The sequence below is a fragment of the Saccopteryx bilineata genome, chromosome 1 (assembly GCF_036850765.1).
Source record: "Saccopteryx bilineata isolate mSacBil1 chromosome 1, mSacBil1_pri_phased_curated, whole genome shotgun sequence".
In the NCBI taxonomy this organism is placed as follows: Eukaryota; Metazoa; Chordata; class Mammalia; order Chiroptera; family Emballonuridae; genus Saccopteryx; species Saccopteryx bilineata.
In genome coordinates, this window is record NC_089490.1 from 316,850,335 (window position 1) to 316,876,132 (window position 25,798).

Sequence of the window (25,798 nt, forward strand, 5' to 3'; positions counted from 1 at the left end):
ATTAACTCTCTAAGGGTTTAATAACTTATTTGAAAGAGCACAACAGTAAGTATTACTTTATATAGCAATTTAAACCCAAACCAACTAATTCCAGATTCAGGTATCTTTCCAAATATACTAATACTGCTTCCAGATATTTTATGTCCTATGACTAAAAATTAACCAACTAAACAAAGCAAAAATCTTTTATCAGCCTTGATCAAAACTGGCTCATAAACCTATTAAATCAGGTAAATACTAATATGATTGACAGATTCTTATTTTTTCAAGAATATTAGCTACTGAATGATAAAATATATACATAAAAGCAAGAAACTATTTTTAGCCCGGTATTTTTCTATACTTGTTTAATATTTCTATGTTTAAATGTATATATATAAAAAGGCTTGGCTTCACTAGAGTTTATTTCAAGTGCTGAACTCACAAATAAGCCATCTTTATTTACTACAGGTATAGTTTCAATATTTCTTAAAAATCATCAGAGATAAACAACTAAAAAATAGTAATTTAATTACATTACCAAATAACTATATCTGCTCTGGCACATGTCCACATAATAATAAAGCTAAAGTAACTTCCTTTTTAAGATGCATACTTTGATCATTTAGAGTCCAGAAAGGTAATTTCATGTAATCCTTTTTTCTATGCTGTCTTATATTCAGTGTTTTAACTTAGTTTTCATTTTTAAAATATTTTTTATTACTCAATAACAGTTGACATGCCATATTTAGTAGTTTTTGGTGTACAACCAAGTGATTAGACATTTATATAACTTAAGAAGTGATCCCCCATAAACCCAGTACCCATCTGACACTATACACGGTTATTACAATATTATTGACTATATTTCCTATGCTATACTTTACATTCCCATCACTATTCTATAACTACCACTTTGTACTTTTTAATCTCTTCACCTTTTTCATCCATTCCCCTAACCCTTCCACCAATCTGGCAACTGTCAAAATATTCTCTGTATCTTTGAGTCCATTTATGTTATTTATTTTGTTTTTAGATTCTACATATAAGTAAAATCATACAGCAGTTTTCTTTCTCTGCCTGACTTATTCACTCAGCACAATACCCTCTAGGTCCATCCACGCTGTGGTAACTTCATGTAGTCCCTTTTTTCTATACTTCATATTTTCATAATATTTTAGCTTAGTTTTTAACAGTGACCTGAAAAGGCTGAATATTCAGCTTTCACGAAGGCACAGACCTATGGGTGAGGGGAATCATTTATTTTTATATAAATGAAAGAAAAAGGGGGTAAAGTACAATAAAATATACATGCATTCATACTGATCTAAATAAGTGATTTAATAAATACGTAAATGGGGGAAGGAGACAAATCTTACAGAAGAATTTCAAATAATATCCCCCCACCAAGATGTAGTTCTAATTCTTGCCTCCCACTTTTGAAGGTAAGCTATAGTTAGTAATTAGCTTCCAAAGCACAAAGAGTAAAAGGGAGAAATAATAACTTTACAGAGGAGAAACCTGACAAACACTAAGATAAGTGATGAAGGTGAATATCGCCAGTGATATTGTGTGGTTATATGTACCCACTACTAGGGTATGATAAGAAGGGCACAATACCTCTGTGGTTTTCTTTCCAAATTTTAATAACTCAATCTAATCATAAGGAAAACATCAGAAATAAAACAGACTAAGGAAGAGTCAATATGGTATCATACTAATACTCAAAGACTGTCAGTGTCATGCAAACAAAAACTAACTGAGAAACTGTCCCTACGCAGAGGAGACTAAGGAGATACAATTAATAAAATAAAATGTGGTACTTTAGATTCAATCCTGGAATCAAAAGGGTTATCATAATAAAACATTAAATGAAGTCTGGAATTTAGTTAATAGTAATGTAACCATGTGAGAAATTTCTTGATTTTGACAAATATACCAGGGTAAATAAGATGAAACAATGGAAATACTATCTTTGTGATTTTATTGTTTATCTAAAATTATTAAAAGTTAAAAAGCATGTTTTATATTCTTGAGTTTTTTTAAAGGGTTATTTTGTTGGCATACTGTCTTTTTGAAAAAGAAAATCCCCATGTATTTCTAAGGCTTCTATTCCTGTTCGAACACTAGAATTATTCTTAGGCTCTACTCCAGACCCACTAAATCAGGAACAAAAGGATGGAGTCCAACAATCTATGTTTTAACAATCCCCTATGTGATTCTAATGCACATTAAGATTGAGAACAAGTAAACCAGACTATTCCACTATATCTCACAACTACTTAGTATTTAATGCACATTTAAAAATTATGATAAAATAGTAAGCAAAAAAACAAGGGAAAATCCTAATAAAGTAAGAAATTCAGTTAAAAAATAATATATTGGCCCTAGCCAGTTGACACAGCAGTAGAGCATTGGCATGGCATGTGAAGTCCCAGGTCGATTCCCGGTCAGGGCACACAGGAAAAGTGCCCATCTGCTTCTCCACCCTTCCCCCTCTACTTCCTCTCTACCTCTCTTCCCCTCCCAAACCCAAGGCTCCTTTGGAGCAAAGTTGGCCTGGGTGCTGAGGACGGCTCCATGGCCTCCACCTCAGGCATTAGAATGGCTCTGGCCGCATTGGAGCAATGCCCCAGATGGGCAGAGCATCGCCCCCTGTTGGGCATGCCAGGTGGATCCCGGTCCGGTGAATGCGAGAGTCTGCCTGACTGCCTCCCTCTTCTAACTTTGGAAAAATACAAAATAATAATAATAATAATAATAATAATATATCAATATTGGTCCAACAGTTGTGATAAACATACCATACTCATGTAAAATGTTAAAAGTAGGAGAAACTGGGATAGGGTATACAAAAACGCTATATAGTATATTTATAACTTTTCTTTAAATCTAGAACTATTCTAAATTAAAGTTCCTTTTAAAAAATATATTTGAAATAATAAATCATACCTTTCTGCTTAACACCAGTGTTCTTCAATTGTCTAAGAAGATCGCCACTTCCTCTCAGAACTGTCTTCAAAGCTCTCAAACCCCAGTCATAATGTTGCTGAGGAGTCAACAGTTCCCTTACGTAAAAACATAAAGCATTACATAACTCTCAGGAATTCTTTTTATTATCATATCCAAAGAAACACAAAATATAACTACTGACAATTAGAAACGAGTACTGGCATTCCATATATTTATATAAATGAGCCAATCACATAAAATGATCAGTCAAGTAACATGTCAAAGATGGATGGTTCTCAAGTATGAGGATAAACTTTTCATGAATTGGCTTTTTTTAATTTAAAATTTACTTTTAAATTAAAGGTTATATTCAATATTATTTTGTATGAGTTTCAGCTGTGCAGTATAGTGGTAAGACAATCATACTTCACAAATGTTTCCTCTAATATTTTCAATACCCACCTGGCAACATACATAGTTATTACAATATTATTAACTATATATCCTATACTGTACTTTATATCTCTGTGACCCTTTTGTAACTACCAATTTGTACTATGGACTAATTAATAAAGATACTAAATGACAAATACCTGTTACCTTTATTCTTAGTTTTTAATCAATCTAGGTGGCTCTCAATCTCTGAAATTCTAGTTTTCACTATTTTTTAAAAGATATGCTTAGAATTCTCAATTACCCAAAGAAGCAAAAAGTCAACCTCTATTACCAAAATTAAGACATAAGAAAAACTGTAAAGGATTCCCCCAAAAGAATAGTTAATTTCCAACAGTCAGCTTGGTAAATTAGATCTGTAAGTACTTAGCTGGAGCAGTGCCAAAAAATTTTTTTGCATAAAAAAAGGTGAGATCAAATATATAAAGAAAAACAAGTAGTTTTGGCACAGATATGTTTATTACTCAAACTAAAATCTTTCCTATCAACAACTAAAGTACACTCACCAATATCAAAATCACTTCATGTATACTGGACAAATACAAAAAAGTCATTAATAAACATAATCAATCACTGGAACTACAAAATATATTTTTAAAAAAAGAAAACTCACCTAGATAGATTGAAGATAGCTACCAATTTCCTGCCCAACACCTTAGCATCTTTAAAGCCTTCTGAATAGAGAATAACTTCGGCAATAAGCTCGTTGTCTGGACGAGACATGGCCACTGGCCTGAAAAGCTGTTTAAGATTATCAGGCAGTTTTTGTCTTCCTCCGTAACCTTTTCCAGCAGGATTCATAGTGATAAAAATTCCAGAATTAGAATCCATTTTGACCTGAAATATTAATTTTAAAAATAGGCATCAAATATTAAAAATTACAAATATAAAACATTACCAATAAAAAATTTTTGTGACAGCCTGACCAGGCGATGGCACAGTAGCTGGAGCATCAGACTGGGGTGCAGAGGACCCAGGTCCTAAACCCAGAGATCGCCAGCTTGTGCGTGGGCTCATCCGACTTGAGCATGGGCTCACCAGCTTGAGCACAGGGTCGCTGGCTTGAGTGTGGGATCATAGACATGACCTTATGGTCACTACCTTGAGCCCAAAGGTGGCTCACTTGACACCCAAGGTCACTGGCTTGAGCAAGGGGTCATTCACTCTGCTGTAGACCCCTTGTAAAGACATATATGAGAAAGCAATTAGTGAACAACTAAGGTGCCACAAGGAGGAACTGATGCTTCTCATCTCTCTCCCTTCCTGTCTTTCCCTCTCCCTATCTGTCTGAAAAAAAAAAAGGTGACATATTTCTACACACAAATCTTATACCTTAGCAAAAAATAACAATGAATATGCTAGCCATCTCCTTATTCATATAATAAGCTCCTTAGGAACCACACTGCTTTATAGAGGTTCTTCATAAATTTGAGGCTGTAGGTTTAAGAGATGGTAACTAGTTTGAAGATCTATTCATTCATATACCATGTTTACTGAAAGCCTTCCTTGTGTTACACAGTTTGCTAAGTACACAGACACAACTCAGAACTAAAATCAATAATAGTTTATGCCCCTCTAAAGCTTACAGTCTATTAAGACAAAGAAGCAATCATAGTGTGAAAAATACTATGATAGGGAAGAACAGAATATCATAACAGTACCTCATACAAGCATTTCAGCAAAGCACAAAGAATAGAAGCTAAATTAGAATGCATAAACTGGGATGGGCCTGTGGCTCAGTGGATAGAGCAATGGCCTGGCATATGAATGCCCCAGGTTTGATTCCTGGTCAGGACACACAAGAGAAGCAACCGTCTGCTTCTCTCTCCCTCCTTCTCCCCCTTCTCTCCCTTTTCCCCTCCTAGAGCCAGTGGCTTGACTGGATCAAGCATGGCCCTGGGCACTGAGAATAGCCCGGTTAACTCAAGCACCGGGCCAAGATGGGGGCTGCCAGGTGGATCCCAGTCAGGGTGCATGCGAGACTCTGTCTACTATCTCCCTCCTCTCACATTAAAAAAAAAAAAATGTGTGAACTATGAATGGGAATTTAGGAAGTAGAAATATCTTGAGTAGAAAAATCTGGCTATCATGGAAAGAAAAGAGAAAGAGTAGTGGTTTGAAGAAAAGATAACTTAGGGAAGGTTAATTTATGTTTTAATTATATTACATATTATGTATAATATTAAAAAGAAAAATATTTGATTTGTTTAAAGGCCAATAGAGACTGGGTGGAGGAAGGAAGGCTGAAACTATGGCAGAGGGATAACCAAGAGAAGGCCCCTGAGAAGCAGATTCCAAAGCACAGGTGGAAAGATTAGCAGTAGTTGGAGAAAGAACCTTTTTTCCATAGTAAAAAGAGAAAAGAAAAAAACATCAATGTGGAAGAAAATAAATTTTGATGAGAGAGGCAAAGTCTTAATTGTTTCTCAAGAATTTAGGTATCTTATAAATAGCATGTTAATAATTTCCAACCAGTCTTACTTTTTTGGCCTACACAGAAAAACTAGTATAGTGAAAAATGTTATTATGGATAAGAGGATAATCTTACAGTTCTTTTAATTTTCTTCTTTTTTATTTTTATTTTGACAGACAGAAAGAGGGACAGACAGGAACAGACAGACAGGAAGGGAGGAAGATGAGAAGCTTCAATTCTTTGTTGCGGCACCTCAGTTGCACATTGATTGCTTTCTCATATCTGCCTTGACAGGGGGGCTAAACAGACCAAGTGACTCCTTGCTCAAGCCAGCAACCTTGGGCTCAAGGTGGCAAGCTTAGCTCAAACCAGATGAGCTTGCACTCAAGGCAGCAACTTCGGAGGTTTCAAACCTGGGTCCTCTGCGTCCCAGTCCAATGCTCTATCCACTGCACCACCACCTGGGAAGGCCAGTTCTTTTAACTTTCATTGTGTTCAACATTATTGTAATAGAACCTATTTCAAAGGATTGTGGTGAATATTAAATGAGATAGTGCATTAAAGCACTAAGCACAGTGCCAGCATAAAGTAATACTAAATTTGCAAGTATTACAACTGAATTATTCAGTATAGTTTGAAGATGAAAGGTAGAATGAGACAGAAAAATGGGAACTAACCTCAGAGGAAATTCACAGGTAAAAGGCTTTAATACACTGGTTACAGATTAGAAGCAGGGGTGCCAGTAGAAATAGAATATTGCCTGAGTATGAGTAATGCAGTTTTATTAAATATCTTAATTATTTAAATTCCAAACATATTTCTATACCTCCTTGCCAAGCAGTTCACATACAGTCCTATGATTCTTCAAAGCATCTTGAATTGTCTGGATTTGCATAGAAACTGCTGAGAGTACAGATTCTTCCAGTCTGTTGAATTCATCAAAACAGCCCCAGGCCCCACACTTGACCAAACCAACAAATATCCGTCCCATTGACTTCACATCAATGCCCTTAAAAATAACAAAAAATAGATTCACTAAAAAATATTGAAATCTCTAGTAATAATTTATGCCACTTACTGATAAGGTAATCATTTCACCCATCTAGGCCTCTTTTGCTCTTTTTAAAGTAGAGATTAAATAGCTACTGTCCAAACTCAGGGTGATTTCAAGAAATGAACAAAAGAATTCATATGAAAGTATTCTGAAAAGAACAAAGAACTAAACAAATACAATTTTTTAAAGTTATTCTTTAAGTCAAAATACAAATCCTACTTAGGATGGTTTACAATTAAATTTAAAATTTTTTCCTTGTCTATTTACTATTCTTACTAAATATGTTTTTCTAAACTCTAACATAAATCTTCATTTTCTATTAAAAATTGTCTTTTTTCCATTAACTCTCTTTTAAAAAAGTTTTGAGACTATACTACATGCAACATCTCTCAATTTTACTTTTTAAATAAAACAAATTCTATTTTCATGTGATTTAAAGGTACAGTGACTTTAAAACAGAGTGATGCACATATAAGACATGAAAACAGACCCAAATATATAACTAGCACACTATAACATAGTTGGACAATTATTTACTCTACCTCATCACAATTAAAAACTAAAACTTGTCTTCCAAGAAGTCCACCTAAAGCCTTGACTGACTCCGTTTTCCCAGTTCCAGCTGGTCCATAAGGATTTCCTCCAAGTCCCATCTTCAGGGCTTGAGTGAGAGTTAGGTAGCACTTGTCTGTGAGTGGAGTATAAACCAGCTTGGGAGCATTGCCCTACAACAAGAAATATATGTGAAGTCTGAATATACATGGTCTATTTAATATTTACAAATATGTATGCACTGTGAGAGCCTAGTTCAAAAGATAAAAAGGCAACAGAAAGATTAAAGTTTTTCATACAGAAAAATATCCAAAATATTTTTAGTAAAAGAAACTCTAAATAGTAAACTGGAATCAAACTTATTTTTCAAGTATGTATTTTATACTTTCCTCAATTAATATATTGTTAGGTTTTCCAAAGAGTCTTTTGGGTTTATGATAATAGCACAAATATACATATATTTCTAAGGCAAACAATTCCAAAAACTCATTATATAATAATTGAATATAAAAGAACATTTTGTTTTGTATTTGATTTCATGTAAGTTATTGCCCTAAATTTTATGAACTCCATAAGTCAGAATTACTTTGGAGACCTAAAAGTGCAATTAATTTGAAGTTTCTTATAAAATTAGTCATTTTAACTTATATATAAATAATTTTCAAATTTTCTAACAAATTTTAGAAAAAATAGATTCCAATTCCAACTGCAGTTGACAGAATTCTTCCTTAATTTAGGTAGACAGACTGGGTCTCAAAATATGTTTCTTTTTTGAAAGAACCAGCTGGCAGCTCTCCTGACATATGTCTATTAACATAATTGCGAACATTTTCTGATAATTGATTCACTATGATAAAAAAAAAAAGGCAAGAAGAATATACATGGATTTCTTTGAAGAACAGGTTACATGAGTTATCTTATTTGTTCAAAAGTTGTTTTACCTTAAAAAATATGAAGACATTGAGCAAACAAACTTAAGCATATTTTAAACTGTACTAATGTCGGTCTTATATAGGGAGTCACAAACAAACTGCTTCTATTGAGGATGCCTATAGTCAATTCTCTTTGAACTAAAGCTATATTATAAATTCTACTCTAAAAAAATGTATATTTAAAGAATTCAGTGCAACAGTGCCATTATTTTAACTTTTCTATAAATAGAGTAATTTTTAATTTTTCCCATAAAACATCTTTTTAATTATGATGAAAAAGAAGATAGTAAAAAAAAAATCTTGGCCCTGGCTGGTTGGCTCAGTAGTAGAGCATCATCCCAGTGTGTAGATGTCCCGGGTTCGACTCCTGGTCAGGGCACACAGGAAAAGCAACCATCTGTTTCTCTACCCCTCCCCCTTTCCACTCTATCTCTCTTTTCTCCTCCCTCAGCCATAGCTGTTGGAGCAAGTTGGCCCCAGACATTGAGGATGGCTCCATGGCCTTGCTTCAGGTGCTAATACAGCTGAGTTGCCAAGCAACAGAGCAACGATTCCAGATGGGCAGAGCATCACCCTATAGGGGGTTTGCCAGGGGGATCCCAGTCAGGGTGCATGTGGGAGTCTTTCTCTCTACCTTCCTGCTCTCACTTAAAAAAATTTTTTTAAAGAAAAAAAATCTTGAAAATTAAAGTTAAATAAAACCTTTCATCCAATAATGAATTTCCTTTAAAGTAAATAATTTCTAATAGGAAAAGACAACATTTCTGCCACAGGTCATACCTGATACTCATAAGTATACTGAAGTTCAGAATCCACCATTTGAATATAACATGTATAATCACTCTTCATATAGAATCTAACTTGTTTTTTCCAAGCCCAGTCTTCAGTCGTATAAACTTGAACTTGGTTCAATTGTTTCACCACATCAATATTATGAATAATGTCAAGGATTAGTGCTTTAAGTTTAAGCTCCAGGATACCAGATTCTATATACAAATAAATATAATTGGAGAAAATGTCAGTCTGTGACTTACATACTTTATGATATCTGTATACAGGTGATTTCTTAATTTAAATGGTAATTTCATGATATATTTAAATGGTACAATAATATAAAACATGCAAGCCAAAAAAAATCAAATCCACCAAAAAGAAATACTGATTCAGTATGTGAAAACTAAGGCATCAATATACAATAGGAGCGAGGATCTGGTTCCTTATGCAAGGAAGAAGCTCACATCAGCCTTCTTTCCCTCTGAATACAGGCCTAAGACACATGACAACATGCACTGTACTGCTATTTAGGACTCTGAAAAGTAAAGAGTAATTAGGCAAAATGGGAAAGATCAGAATTAGAAGTGTCACCAAACAAGTAGAGAATTTACCTTTTTCTTTTATCCTCTCCGGGATCCCTAGGCCTGGATGCATACAGCCAGAAACCCAGACCACTGTATTGGGAGAACCCCAGGAGGAGTCTCCAGGTAGATACACTGCTGGCAACTGAGACCCACAAGTGCCTAAAACTCTGAGGGAAGGGAACATTCCTCTGAAATCAGAGGCACTACAAACCTGAGAGAATGAGACAAACCCCCACTCTTTATTTCTCTTTGTGTTCTCTCATCAGTTGGCCCAAAATATGGATGCATCAGTGCAGTCACAGAAAGTGTGCAACAGAGTAGAGAGTATATCAAACCTCAGCTTTCTGGCCAGACGACTGAAACAGGAACCCAAGGGAATCAGAAAATACTAGGAAGCATACACAGAGAAAGAAGGTTGAAAAATGACTCTAGACACTTGCTTATGAACTCAGGCTCACACCCAGGCTGTGCAGTTCTCATCCTCAACTTCGAAGACTTTGATTAACTGGCCACGGGATGGTGCGCCCATGGCACAAACTGAATGAAATCAGAACTTATGTTGGAACCACGACCCAAAGGAGACTTTCTGGAACTTACGGCCTGAACCCAGCAAGATCAATTGCTAAATAAAACATATCAACATTATCCAGAGGATTTAAACAAGACCCTGACTCTCATAACACAACAATCAAAATGTCCAAGATACAACCCAAAATTATTTAACATGCAAAGCACCAAACAAATGTCAATTCACATAAGAAAATAAAATAAAAGTGAAAGAAAGACATCCTCAGGTGAAGGAAATCTATGAGAGTTCATAGACAACAAAACAATCCTGCTCTAAAAGAAACACTAAAGGAAGTTCTTCAAACAGAAGGAAAATTATATCAGATGGACACTGGGAACATCAGGATGCATGAAGGGCAACAGAAGTGGTGAACATCTAGGTAAATATAACAGACTATTTTTCTCTTGAGTCCTTTAAATGTGTTTGATGGTCAGAGGCAAAAATATATAATCTCATGGAGTTTTCAGTGTATGTCAATGTCATATATAAGACAACCACAAGATAAACTGGGGAAGATAAAGAAACATACATGATGGTAAGGTTTCCACATTTCATTTAAGTACAATATAAAGTTAAATATGTATTTGTTACTCTTAAAGTAACCTCAAGAATAGTTAGCCAAAACCAATAAAGAAATTTAGATAAAATATGAAAAAATCTTCAAGTAACCAAAAAAGTAGGCAGAAAACAGAACATTTTTTCATACCAGCACTGCCCAAATCCACAGAACTTGGATCAATGTCAATATAGTGCTCTAATTTATTCACGAGTTGTGCTTCAATCTGATGAAGACTATGATCTTGGATAGCATTTTCTACATCTTCAGTAAATTTAATCTGCTCCGCCAAGCATAATATCTATTGAATTAAAAGAAAATACATTTTTAAAAGTAAATTTACTTAGACATGTTTTATAAACTTAAAAAAGACACCATTTTCCAAAATTTTTACTTGTACATTGCAAATCTGTATTTGAATGCCTTTTTAATGCCCCAAATAGTAATACAGAAATACAGTCATAGAAAAACCACTTGCAATGCAACCCAAGCTTACTTCTCAGAACTCATCTCATACTAATTTCCTACAGGCCTAGTTGGTGGTTCTAGAATCCACCAAGTGTATGGTAACATTAGGGACTTGGTACTTTCTTCCCATGACTCTCCTCATAAATGGCTTCTTCTCAACCAGTAGGGTGCAAAGATATCAGAGCATAATGTAGTCTATTTAATAAAAAAGTCATCTGCTAGCATTCCAAATAAAGCTCTCAGTATATTACTGAAGTCTACTATTTCGAATTATAATTTTATCTTGCATTAAGATCAGTCATATCTTTCAGTCTGATACCCATAAACAAAAACCAGCTAGGGATAAATATATAGATATCTTTGCGTTTATATAAAACATAAAATGTTCATACTGCTTTAGAGGTTTTCTTTAATAGTACCAAGAAGCAAGGCTACTAACAAAGCAAAATATACATTTAAACACCAGTCTTTAAAAACATATTAAAATAGTTTGATACCGTTTTTAGATAAAGGTAAACCAACACCCTCCTTTCAAATCAAGACATAATCCATCATCATATAAAAACACTAAATCTATTTGCCAATTACTATTGAACAGACTATTTTTCTGATATGCGTTTTTCAGCATCCAGATGAATATCATCAAATGCTTCTATTTATCAGATTAACTCATTTAGTATCTATAAACACATTTTATAATTTAATCTAGCAGGCTAAGCTCTGTCTCGCTCTAACTTAAAACTCTTTGTTAAATACGAAATTAGATTATGTCATGGCAGAGAAAGCCAATTAGCAACTCTTGCCAGGGCAAAGTAATCTGTCATAATTTTGTACAAAACTCACTAGCTTCTTTAATCAGATATATGAAAGCATTTTAGCAGATCCAAATCTTTCTGTCAGAAGACTTTGCTCTTTAATTTTCATATAAAAAGGTTCACTTGCTACCTCCCCATTTATACTGATAAATATAAATTCCTTTCAGGCAATACTCCTGAATTGCTGAATTATATGTAAATGCACATCAATCATCTCAATTTCTAATAGTCTGCTATACAACTTCATGAGAAGCTAACAGAAATGATAGTCAAGATACAGTCTTAGATATTCTCAAGTCACATTACTATTAGGAGATCTATATAGGCACTAACATTATTTATTTATTTACTTTAAATTTTGTTTTTAGATTTTATTTATTCATTTTAATTAGAGAGGTGAGAGAGAGAGAAAGAGAGAGAGAGAGAACAGGGGGAGGAGCAGGAAGCATCAACTCTCATATGTGCCTTGTCCAGGCAAACCCCGGGGTTTCGAACCAGCGATATCAGCATTCTAGGTCAAGGCTTTATACACTGTGCCACCACAGGTCAGGCATGTACTAGCATTATTTATTACTTTTAATGTAATGATCACTAATGGTGCTCTGGAAACATGATTTAACCACCAGAGTTGGCAATCTCAGTATTATTATATTCTCTTAACTAAATTTCAAAAAAGAATCATTCAGAGAACAACTGAAAAAGGCAGGATTGAACCACCATACTGCCCTCTTCCCAGACCAAAAAGTGCATTCTCAGGTCTTTATAAAATAGTTTCGGCCCTGGCCATTGGCTCAGTGGATAGAGCATCAGCCTGGCACATGGATGTGCCAGGTTCAATTCCCAGTCAGGGCACACAGAAGAAGCAACCATCTGCTGCTCTCCTCCTCCCTCTCTTTCTTCTCTCCCTCTTCCCCCTCCCGTAGGTAGTGGCTCAATTGGTTAAAGCATGGTACCAGGCACTGAGGACAGCTCAGTTGGTCCTAGTGTGTCAGCCTCAGGTGCTAAAAACAGATTGGTACTCAAGCACTGACCCCCGTTGAGGTTGCAGGGTGGATCCCAGTTGTGGCACATGCAGAAGTCATCTCTCTATCTCCCTCCTCTCACTTAAAAAAATAAAATAAAATAAAGTACCTTTGAAGGACTGAATTAACAGTACATGATAACCTATACCACATAGCATGTGATGAATTATATTATCACTCCCCTTATGAAACTGCTCTTGACATAAATTTTCTTAACATGAACTGCTAATAAAGTAGAATTCTTCATTTTGATAGATTAATGACTTGCAGTACACTCTTGAACAATATGGATTTGAATTGCATAGGTTCACTTACATGTGGAATGTTTTTAACAAATACAAGGTTTACAGTGTGTTGTATGAAAAATAATATAATAATTAATAACAATAGAATAATAAACTCTTTTGACATACTCAAAACTGTAAACCTACCTGCCCCTACCACACAGGTGGCACTCCATATTCCTGGGTTTTGCATCAGAGATTCCATCAACCACAGATCAAAAATACTGTTGCTATGCCATTTTATATAAAGCACTCGAGCATCCTTGGATTTCAGTATTTGTGCCCAGTAGAGGGAATGAGGGGGTGGAAGAGGGAGGTGTTCTGAAACCAATCCTCCACACATAACCAAGGGAAAACTGCAGATAAGTTTTGGGTGAGTCAAAAGTTACACACAGATTTTTTACCACATGGTAAATTGCTGCCTCTAATCCCCGTATTGGGTCAAGGGTCAACACTATTTATATTTGTAGTAGTTCACATATTTACAGAGATAAGGAATTATTTACTACTTAGTAGTTCACACTTTTACTTGAATTCTCAAGAGCGCAGTGGTAAATCTCAGGTTCAAAACCAGCAACTTTCTTTAACCTGCCTTTTTCAGTATATCTCCTAATACAACTGTCATTTCCCCAACCCAATTATTGTGCAATTCTTACTTTTGTAAACATTTTTAATATTGTGTCTTTTATTCTAAATCAATTTAAATCCTACCTTTAAATTGACAGAGTACTAGGGTACCTTTCTAATAAAGCAGCTTAACTCGGACTTTGTAATGGCATTATTCATTGACAATGACTTTTATTTTTCTCTAAGAACTTAAAATTTATTATTTTTTTTTTTTGTATTTTTCTGAAGCTGGAAACGGGGAGAGACAGTCAGACAGACTCCCGCATGCGCCCGACTGGGATCCACCCGGCACGCCCACCAGGGGCGAGGCTCTGCCCACCAGGGGGCGATGCTTTGCCCCTCCGGGGCATTGCTCTGCCGCGACCAGAGCCACTCTAGCGCCTGGGGCAGAGGCCAAGGAGCCATCCCCAGCGCCCGGGCTATCTTTGCTCCAATGGAGCCTTGGCTGCGGGAGGGGAAAAGAGAGACAGAGAGGAAGGAGGGGGGGTAGGGGATGGAGAAGCAAATGGACGCTTCTCCTATGTGCCCTGGCCGGGAATCGAACCAGTGTCCCCCGCACGCCAGGCTGAGGCTCTACCGCTGAGCCAACCGGCCAGGGCAAGAACTTAAAATTTTTAAAATATATTTTAGTTTAACTCAAAATTTGTTAAAAGATACAAATGACAAGAAGATAAAATGGCTAAGAATAAAAGTTTTCTAAACTTCCTATTTAACTCTTCATGTTTTAAACCAACATAAAATACCTGTTCCAAAAACTACTGTTTTAATCTAACAAACACATAGCTTGAGCAGTGGATAGACTTTCCTGTGAGAAACAGTACACCATCTCAATGCTTACCTTTCAGTGTCTAAGAACTAAAGTTCCTAATGTCCTAAGCCAATAATATTAATCTCAACCAGCATTAAAATAACCTGAAAAACACAGAATATCTAACACAAGCCTTAGTCTACACTTTGATAAGGCCTGGAACAAGTTTTCTAAAATTCATATCTAGGATCCAGTATCTCAGGAATAAGATTTTACTAACACTGAGCTACAGCCGTCTGTTATGCCCACCAGATCGCATGGCTCTCAGCTTCTCTGCCAGCATTTTAGTTCAATAGTGTGACCATACTTCACATCTACACTAACATTCTGCAAAATTCCTATCTGTGCCAACCTCTTAGATGATGCCATGGAGGGGTTGGGTACAGTGCTATACACCCTGTGCCTCTTCATCAATGATGGACTAATATCTGGAAGAAGGAATCTGCTCCATGACTGATTCTCCCTCCTCATTCCATTGCCCCTCCCCCCCCCAGCCTGGGTTGCTTAGATCTCAGCATGGCTTCTGCTTGGAAGTATGTGAATTATAGCAAGCCAATGAAGACACAAGAGAACTTGACTAACCTGCAATTAGTTCTTCCCCCTCATTTCACAGGTAAGGGGACAGAGACTCAGAACTTAAGCAATTTGTCAGCGATAACTCTTAAAGAGAATAGAGAGATGCCATTGTCTGAGTCCCATGACCTCTAGGTCAGGGGTTAGCCCATGATACCCTGCCAGACTATATTCCAGACATCAGCCTCCTCACCTGTGAAGGGAACAATGATGGGTCAATCGCACCTTGAGAACTTCGTCCAGCGGTAACACAATCCGTCAACAACTGTTTCAAAGTTTGCTTCATTTCCAATACCAAATCATTTAACCAACTCTGAAAATAAAGTTACAATATAATATAAACATGTCATAAAACAGGTAAATAACCTACTGACTTAGTTCTTTTAATTCAGTAGACTATAATTTTTTATTGACTTTTATATCCCAGTATGTGTATTATAGCATATAATTACAAAATTATTAAATGATTTAAATAATTTAAAGAAAATCTTTTTTTTTAACCTCTTGGCATAATGGTAAGTGTAAAAATTCAAAGTTGTGGTTAGCTACCACTATCATCTATACAAACCAATATAATATGAACACTTTAAAAATAACCTATTCATTTCACCATTATGATTAATCAAACCAAGTAGTTGGGCCAATAAATCAAAGCCAGAGTGACCAGCTAGGTCCCCTGGCTCATGCTATCCTGATAATCTCAGATTCACAAAGTTGTAACAATTGAAGAGATTGCTTAGTTAGGATGAAATATGTTATTTGGGGGGTTAAGTTGCCTCTTTAAATAAAACTAATTTTGTTTCAAGGTCAAAAACTGTATGTCTTCACTCACTTGATTATAGATAATGTGACTAAAATTAAAATAATACCTTATAAATTACAGTAAATATTTATGAATACCACTTTTAAAACCATCATTTGCAATACAGTCTAAGATCAAAAACTGCAATCTTAAATAACTTTTCATCATTACTTACTTTAATTCTAAATTCTAGCTTTTCCTTTTATCTTTAGAGCATTTTCCAGTATTAAAAATAGCATGCTACTTTGCTCAGCTCTGTCACTGAAGCAAAAGAGTGAGAATCTCTGAAACAACAGAGACACCTACTCTGCTAACAACACAAGAGCATCCAGACTTCAGTTTTCTTTTGCTGGACAAATTGGTCTAGTCCAGTTGATAAAACTTAAACTCTTCCTCTCTGTTCATCTAGTACCAACACAACTGAAGAAAGGAAAACAACAACAGTAGAAAGCAGCAAAACTCTTCACCAAACATGGGAGTAGCTAACGAATCTACTTCACAAAATTTCTGTGTCTTCAAACACGTGGTAAAATGTTGAGGCCTTAACTACGAATAGGCCTTTTGCTAAACTGTATACGTATACACAATGATAAGACATGGCCTTTGAATTCAGTTAGAAGATAGTTTTGGAACCTTAAAATTATAATTCAATGTGATGCAACTTACTGCTATGTGGTTTAGCTGTATACCTGTAATCATCCTTTGATACTTCACTTCCAGTCCTACAGAACCAATTAATTATAGTTATTTGATAAATGAACTAGCTTCAAGCTTACCAATTCATCTAAGAAACCTTACACAATTCATACTTTAAAAAATAAATGAGAGAGAACTGGACTCTGGGCACATAGCTCAGTGAGTTAGAGCACTGTCTCAATATGCCACGGTTACAGGCTCAATCCCCGGTCAGGACACATAGGAAAAAGAACCAATGCATGCAAAAATAAGTGGAACAACAAATCAATGTTTCTCTCTCTCTTTATCTCCCTATCTCTAAAAATCAATAAAAAAAAATTTTAAAGAAAAGAGAAGAAGGCTTATTCACTACCTACCTTCCAAACACTATATAAATGTACTCAAAGCCAGTTATCTCATTTAACTTTCAAAAAAAAGCCCTTGCAACAAATAGTAAGATTCCTATTTTACAGATAAGGAAACAGATTCTAAGTCACATAGCTAGTACATTTTGGAGCTAAGATTAATATCCAAATCTTTTTGACTTCAAAAAAAGGTTCTTCTCGAAGCAGAAACCCTAAACAGACCAATCAGCAGGGAGGAAATAGAAAAAACTATTAAAAATCTCCCCAAAAATAAAAGTCCAGGCCCAGACGGTTATACTAGTGAATTCTATCAAACATTCAAAGAAGACTTGGTTCCTATTCTACTCAAAGTCTTCCAAAAAATTGAAGAAGAAGCAATACTTCCAAACACATTTTATGAGGCCAACATAACCCTCATACCAAAACCTGGCAAGGATGGCACAAAGAAAGAAAACTACAGACCAATATCTCTAATGAATACAGATGCTAAAATACTAAACAAAATACTGGCAAACCGAATACAACAACATATTAAAAAAATAATACATCATGATCAAGTGGGATTCATCCCAGAATCTCAAGGATGGTTCAACATATGCAAAACGGTTAACGTAATACACCATATCAACAAAACAAAGAACAAAAACCACATGATCTTATCAATAGATGCAGAAAAGGCTTTTGATAAAATACAACACAATTTTATGTTTAAGACTCTCAACAAAATGGGTATAGAAGGAAAATATCTCAACATGATAAAGGCCATATATGATAAACCATCAGCCAACATCCTATTAAACGGCATAAAACTGAGGACTTTCTACCTTAAATCAGGAACAAGACAGGGTTGTCCACTCTCTCCACTCTTATTCAACGTGGTGCTAGAAGTTCTGGCCAGAGCAATCAGACAAGACAAAGAAATAAAAGGCATCCATATCGGAAAAGAAGAAGTAAAGCTATCACTTTTTGCTGATGATATGATCCTATACATCGAAAACCCGAAGGACTCCACAAAAAGATTATTAGAAACAATAAACCAATACAGTAAGGTCGCAGGATACAAAATTAACATACAAAAGTCCATAGCCTTTCTATATGCCAACAATGAAATATTAGAAAACGAACTCAAAAAAATAATCCTCTTCATGATTGCAACAAAAAAAATAAAATACCTAGGAATAAACATAACAAAGAACGTAAAGGACCTATATAATGAAAATTACAAAGCATTGTTAAGGGAAATCGAAAAAGATACAATGAGATGGAAAAATATTCCTTGTTCTTGGATAGGAAGAATAAATATAATCAAAATGGCCATATTACCCAAAGCAATATACAAATTTAATGCAATTCCCATCAAAATCCCTATGAGATTTTTTAAAGAAATGGAACAAAAAATCATCAGATTTATATGGAACTATAAAAAACCCCGAATAGCCAAAACAATCCTAAGGAAAAAGAATGAAGCTGGGGGCATTACAATACCTGACTTTAAACTATATTATAGGGCCACGATAATCAAAACAGCATGGTATTGGCAAAAAAATAGACACTCAGACCAATGGAACAGAATAGAAAGCCCAGAAATAAAACCACATATATATGGTCAAATAATCTTTGATAAAGGGGCCAACAACACACAATGGAGAAAAGAAAGCCTCTTCAACAAATGGTGTTGGGAAAACTGGAAAGCCACATGCAAAAGAATGAAACTCGACTACAGCCTGTCCCCGTGTACTAAAATTAATTCAAAATGGATCAAAGACCTAAATATAAGACCTGAAACAATAAAGTACATAGAAGAAGACATAGGTACTAAAATCATGGACCTGGGTTTTAAAGAACATTTTATGAACTTGACTCCAATGGCAAGAGAAGTGAAGGCAAAGATAAATGAATGGGACTACATCAGAATTAAAAGTTTTTGCTCAGCAAGAGAAACTGATATCAAAATAAACAAACAGCCAACTATATGGGAACTGATATTTTCAAACGACAGCTCAGATAAGGGCCTAATATCCAAAATTTACAAAGAACTCATAAAACTCAACAACAAACAAACAAGCAATCCAATAAAAAAATGGGAAGAGGACATGAACAGACACTTCTCCCAGGAAGAGATACAAATGGCCAACAGATATATGAAAAGATGCTCAGCTTCATTAGTTATTAGAGAAATGCAAATCAAAACTACAATGAGATACCACCTCACATCTGTTAGATTAGCTATTATCAACAAGACGGGTAATAGCAAATGTTGGAGAGGCTGTGGAGAAAAAGGAACCCTCATTCACTGTTGGTGGGACTGTAAAATAGTACAACCATTATGGAGGAAAGTATGGTGGTTCCTCAAAAAACTGCAAATAGAACTACCTTATGACCCAGCAATCCCTCTACTGGGTATATACCCCAAAACCTCAGAAACATTGATACGTGAAGACACATGTAGCCCCATGTTCATTGCAGCACTGTTCACAGTGGCCAAGACATGGAAACAACCAAAAAGCCCTTCAATAGAAGACTGGATAAAGAAGATGTGGCACATATACACTATGGAATACTACTCAGCCATAAGAAATGATGACATCAGATCATTTACAGCAAAATGGTGGGATCTTGATAACATTATAAGGAGTGAAATAAGCAAATCAGAAAAAAACAAGAACTACATGATTCCATACATTGGTGGAACATAAAAATGAGACTAAGAGACATGGACAAGAGTGTGGTGGTTACCAAGGGTGGGGGGGGAGGGAGGACATGGGAGGGAGGGAGGGAGAGTTAGGGGGAGGGGGAGGGGCACAGAGAACTAGATAGAGGGTGACGGAGGACAATCTGACTTTGGGCGAGGGGTTTGCAACATAATTTGATGACAAAATAACCTAGACATGTTTTCTTTGAATATATTTACCCTGATTTATTAATGTCATCCCATTACCATTAATAAAAATTTATTAAAAAAAAAAAAAAATTAAAAAAAAAAAAAAAAAAGGTTCTTCTCATAATTGCATACTGCCTTTCAAAGACTAAAAATCTATATTCTCTTTAATAGTAAATCATTCTTGACAAAAAAAAATCATTTTTTAAAGATATGAGTTTCTTAAAAGGCCTAAATTAAGCAACTTTACTCTAAAAATTGACTAAATAATTTTTGATACAAAGTTCACATAGTTAATTCTTTTTATTCTCACATGTACAAAGAATTACTTACCTCTACATTACTTGATAGAAGAACTTTATTTTTAAAAGGTACAACTTCTCCCTCTAAAGATTTCATTGCAGTTATATGTTTTGATTCCTCATCAAAACATACACTGTTAATACCTATAATATAAAGCAACAATTTAAATCCAAAATTATTAAAGATAATTATAAGACATCATATATGGTTACCACATAACAGATACCTCATACTATGTACAATAAAATATTGTATAATGTAACCTTAGAACTTTTCATAACCAAAACCAAGAAACAAACCAAGCCCATCAACAGGTAAATGAATAAACTGCTGACATAGTCAAACAGTGAAATGCTGTTCAGTAATTAAAAACAATAAAATACAGTTATGGGTATCTCAAAAACAATATAATGAGAAAAAAACCCAGACATAAATGCATGCATAAGAACACATTCAATGGTTCCATAGATATGAGACCAAACAATGAGAGAAAAGGTGGAGGGCAACTAGGGTTTCTCCTCTCCAAAATTTGCATATCGCTTTAAATGCAATAACAACAAAAACAAAAACACCTGAACACATTACCTAATTTTTATCTTCATAAAACCCATTAAGTTTTATTTTCAAAATTTCTGAGAGGTAATAAAAAATAAAAGACTAATAAGTAGAGGTAGTTCTTGAATGCAAGCCTTCTGACTCCAAAAGCCCTTTCCACTATCTCCCACAGCCCACAGTTACAGACATAACACTTGACTGCTTCAGATATACAGTGATTAGTAAATATTTCTGTACAGGACCAGAGTTTTTACAGGTCATAGGTTCCTGTGTCAACTAATCAAATCTGTGCTAAATTAGAGAAAGGAGCAGGAGAGAGAGAAAGGGGGCAGGAGCAGGAAGCATCAACTCATTTTCTTTTCAAATGGCCTTGACCTGACAAACCAGAGGCAAGAGAAGTGAAGGCAAAGATAAATGAATGGGACTACATCAGACTAAAAAGTTTTTGCTCAGCAAGAGAAACTGACAACAAAATAAACAGACAGCCAACTAAATGGGAAATGATATTTTCAAACAACAGCTCAGATAAAGGCCTAATATCCAAAATATACAAAAAAACTCATAAAACTCAACAACAAACAAACAAACAATCCAATAAAAAAATGGGAAGAGGACATGAACAACCACTTCTCCCAGGAAGAAATACAAATAGCCAACAGATATATGAAGAGATGCTCATCTTCATTAGTTATTAGAAAAATGCAAATCAAAACTACAATGCAATACCCACCTCACATCTGTTAGATTAGCTATTATCAACAAGACAGGTAATAGCAAATGCTGGGGAGGCTGTGGAGAAAAAGGAACCCTCATTCACTGTTGGTGGGACTGTAAAGTAGTGCAATCATTATGGAAGAAAGTATGGTGGTTCCTCAAAAAACTAAAAATAGAACTACCTTATGACCCAGCAATCCTTCTACTGGGTATATACCCCAAAAACTCAGAAACATTGATACGTAAAGACACATGTAGCCCCATGTTCATTGCAGCATTGTTCACAGTGGCCAAGACATGGAAACAACCAAAAAGCCCTTCAATAGAAGAGTGGATAAAGATGTGGCACATATACACTATGGAATACTACTCAGCCATAAGAAATGATGACATCGGATCATTTACAACAAAATGGTGGGATCTTGATAACATTATACTGAGTGAAATTAGTAAATCAGAAAAAACCAAGAACTACATGATTCCATACATTGGTGGGACATAAAAACGAGACTAAGAGACATGAACAAGAGTGTGGTGGTTACCGGGGGTGGGGGGGAGAGGGGGCGCGGGAGGGAAGGAGGAGAGGGGGAGGGGGAGGGGAGGGGCACAAAGTAAACTAGATAGAAGGTGACAGAGGACAATTTGACTTTGGGTGATGCATATGCAACATAAGTGAATGACAAGATAATCTGGACATGTTTTCTTTGAATATATGTACCCTGATTTATTGATGTCACCCCATTAACATTAATAAAAATTTATAAAAAATAAAACCAATAAATTTAAAAAAAATCTTTGAAAAAAAAACAAAACTAATAGTGAGCAAGGTCTGGCCTGTGAGTCTATAGTTTGCTGATTCCTAATTATAAATGATGATGAAAATTTTTTACTTCTTAAACCTAATTTGAAAAATATGACTCTTTTCCAACAAATATTTTAAGAAAGAATCATTTTTTAAACTGCTCTCTGTTGCCTTATTTTTTTGTCTTTATTTTTTTGTTTTTTTATTCTTTTATTTATTTTTTATTGAATCCAGAGAGAGGAAGAGGGGTAGGGGAAGAGAGAAGCATCAATCTGTTTCTGTATGCCCGGCCAAGGACCGAACCAGCCACCTCTGCATTGCAGGACAATGCTCCAGCCAAGCGAGCCATCCAGCCAGGGCATAATCATTATTTTTGAAGCAAACTAATTCCATTTGCAATTATCCAACTAAATGATTCAACAATATCAAAGAATATGGCATAATTACTGTACTCTACACTTTTTTCAGGTAATCTTAACCAGTTTCCATAGAATTATTATTCTCTACATACAAATAACTCCCAATTTTACATCTCCACTCAGATCTCTCTGCTGACAATAATTGCCTATTGAATATCTCCACTTGGATGTCATTCAGGAGCCCATACACTCAATGATGAAGGGACATGGTCTCCTTCGCTTCCAAGCCTCTGCAGAGCCTATTCCCTCTGCTCCCCATCTTTCTTCTAGCGAGGATCTACACATTCTTCAGATCTCATGATAGACATCACCTTCTTTGTGATGTCCCAAAACTGACCTAAATGCCTTCGTAGAAGCAGGTATAACACCATGTACTTCTATCTACCATAGGAATTATCATACTATATTTGTCAACTTACTAGCTAATCTACCTCAATATACAATAAGTTCTTTGAGAGTACGACTTGTAATTTATTCAATAGTTTACCTAAAGCTTGACATTAAATATGTCTGGCAGATAGCTGAAACTAAATAAATATTTGTTAAATAAGTGTTGAGTCATACCGGGAAACAGCTTCTTAAGGTGAGACTGAATTACTGAAGGGTTAGTAGACTGGCCCAATATTTCCAACAAGTCATCATCACCAATAAAATAAAATCGTGGAAATGCTGAACGTTTTTCCTAATAAAAATAAAACAAAAAGAATAGCCTTCTCTTTTCAAATAATTACTATATTAATTGTTTACAATTAATTATATGAAGACTTTAAAAAAACATGCCTCCAAAAATTCATTTAATGATTTCTGACATCTCTGAAGCTGATCAAGAATTGTTAATAGAGAATTTCTGATTCCTGCATGAGTAGTTAATGTTGTGACTCTGTTGTCTTTCTTTATGTCAGTCATTATTGATCTGCAGGAGAAAAAAACAGTCATTTTCTTATCTATTTTAGCATTTTTTTGCCTGACAGATATTGAGATAATTATGTTTTTAACCTGCTTAAAACAAACACGATACAAGTAACATGATACAACAACACAGTATTATGCTTCTAATAAATAATGCTAAAAATTAACACCCCATTAGCATTTTAACTTCCTCTTTTGCAAGTTCTCTCATTTCATTTATTCATTTAACAAATATTAGGCACCACGTCATGGAGATAGTAGTCTAGTGAGAGAGAAAAATATTAAATAATTTCTCAAAATATTTAATTAAAAGTATTATAACAGCTAAATAGGAAAATGATAAAGTATTATCAAAGGGGCAAATAGGGCCACCCTCACCTATGGCTTGTTTAAGGAAGTAAATTAAGCTGAGATGATGAATAAAAATAAAAACCAGTGATGAGGAGAACGAGAGTTCCTGGCACAGATCTGGGAAGAAGCTTGCTGTGCCAGAGGGACAGAGGCTGGATTCACAAAGCGGAAGAGCAGAGCAGTGGGAGCAAAGAGCAGAACCAGAGAGAGAGGCAAAACCAGGAAAGCACAGCATCACAGAAGCCAACGGCACAAACTATACAAGAAAAAAGAATTGCTTAACTCATAAATACTAGTTAGAAATAAATTAAAATAAGGAATAAAAAATGCCCATCAAATTCACAAGAGCAAAGTTGTAAATTGGTGACCTTCAGAAATATTAGGTTTATACAGAAAGAGCGGTAAAATAACAATCAGTTCAAAATGGTTCAAATATTACCACTTTTTAAAAATGTTTTTATTATTATTTTTAGATTTATTCATTTTAGAGAGAGGAGACAGAGAGAGAGAGAGAGAGAGAGAGAGACAGAGAGAGAGAGAGAGAGACAAAGAGAAGGGAGGGAGGAGCAGGAAGCATCAACTCCCATATGTGCCTTGACCAGGCAAGCCCGGGGTTTCGAACTGGTGACCTCAGCATTCCAGGTCGATGCTTCTACCCACTGTGCCACCGCAGGTAAAGCCATAAGTACAATTTTTTTAACATAGGTGAATGAGAGAAAATAGCTCCTCAGAAACAGCTATATATCCAGTAGAGAAAGAACTGGAATACACAGATGATGCTAACAATGTAAAAGTAATTAGCTTTCATGAAGCACTCTATCCTATGAATAAAAACTGCCGTGTGTGTCTATTTCTTATGTAGTTGTACTGACCTAAAATCTTCATCAACTCTGGTAAAGCGTGTCTGTTCTTTTGGCAATGCTCCACGGCCAAAAATTGGTTCCAGATACACCCATTTTCTCTGAATATGGTTTAAATTCTGCAGGTACTCGTCTAACTCTGCAAGTTTTCTTTCCCAAATTGACACTTTATCTTCAAATCCCTTAAAATAAGGAGAATCCTTCAAAGACTGAAGAAGGCATCTATTATCTCCAACTTGATTTACTATATCTTTCCAGTCTTTAATCAGCTTGATGGTTCGACCTTGGCTGTCTTCATAATCAGTCAATGTAAATACTGCTCCTATTCCCCACAGATCAAGTTCACGTAAAGCTTCTCTGATTGTAACTTCTCCTTGTGCCCGACTATTTAAATCCTATTTAACAAAAAATATCCGTATGTATTATTTCAACATTATCATATAAATAAATTTTTAAAAAGCTATTTCTAAGAAGATATATTTTTATCTGGCTTTATACTTTAAGACAAAAATATGTAAGTGAATATACTTTACATACAATAAAAGAAAATAATTGGCTAATGTATCCATGTATATCAGTTACTAAGTATACAGGTTCACGTGGTCAAAGTAAGTACAAAGTTTTCTGCCTTAGACTTTTCACTTCTAAAAATGAAAAACAGAAAATTCAAGCATCCATCATAAAACAGAAAACAATCTGCTTTGAAGACATTTTATCGTAACTTAGCTGTGAGTTCTGACATATGTAAAGA

At 35.2% G+C, this 25,798-nt stretch overlaps 1 protein-coding gene across 4 annotated transcripts in view; it reads right to left on the reverse strand.

The window, feature by feature from the left end:
- Positions 1–25,798, reverse strand: part of DYNC2H1 (dynein cytoplasmic 2 heavy chain 1) — a 328,872-nt gene that overhangs the window by 254,092 nt on the left and 48,982 nt on the right. For all 4 annotated transcript variants that reach the window (XM_066247664.1, XM_066247663.1, XM_066247662.1 and 1 more), the window contains exons 26-36: positions 25,060–25,442; positions 23,708–23,840; positions 23,492–23,609; positions 20,468–20,580; positions 15,608–15,727; positions 10,968–11,118; positions 9,116–9,321; positions 7,394–7,576; positions 6,624–6,806; positions 3,998–4,221; positions 2,932–3,047 (exon numbers count right to left, since the gene is read on the reverse strand). In XM_066247664.1, coding sequence (XP_066103761.1) covers positions 2,932–3,047; positions 3,998–4,221; positions 6,624–6,806; positions 7,394–7,576; positions 9,116–9,321; positions 10,968–11,118; positions 15,608–15,727; positions 20,468–20,580; positions 23,492–23,609; positions 23,708–23,840; positions 25,060–25,442 — 1,930 coding nt within the window. The remainder of the gene's footprint in view (positions 1–2,931; positions 3,048–3,997; positions 4,222–6,623; positions 6,807–7,393; positions 7,577–9,115; positions 9,322–10,967; positions 11,119–15,607; positions 15,728–20,467; positions 20,581–23,491; positions 23,610–23,707; positions 23,841–25,059; positions 25,443–25,798) is intronic.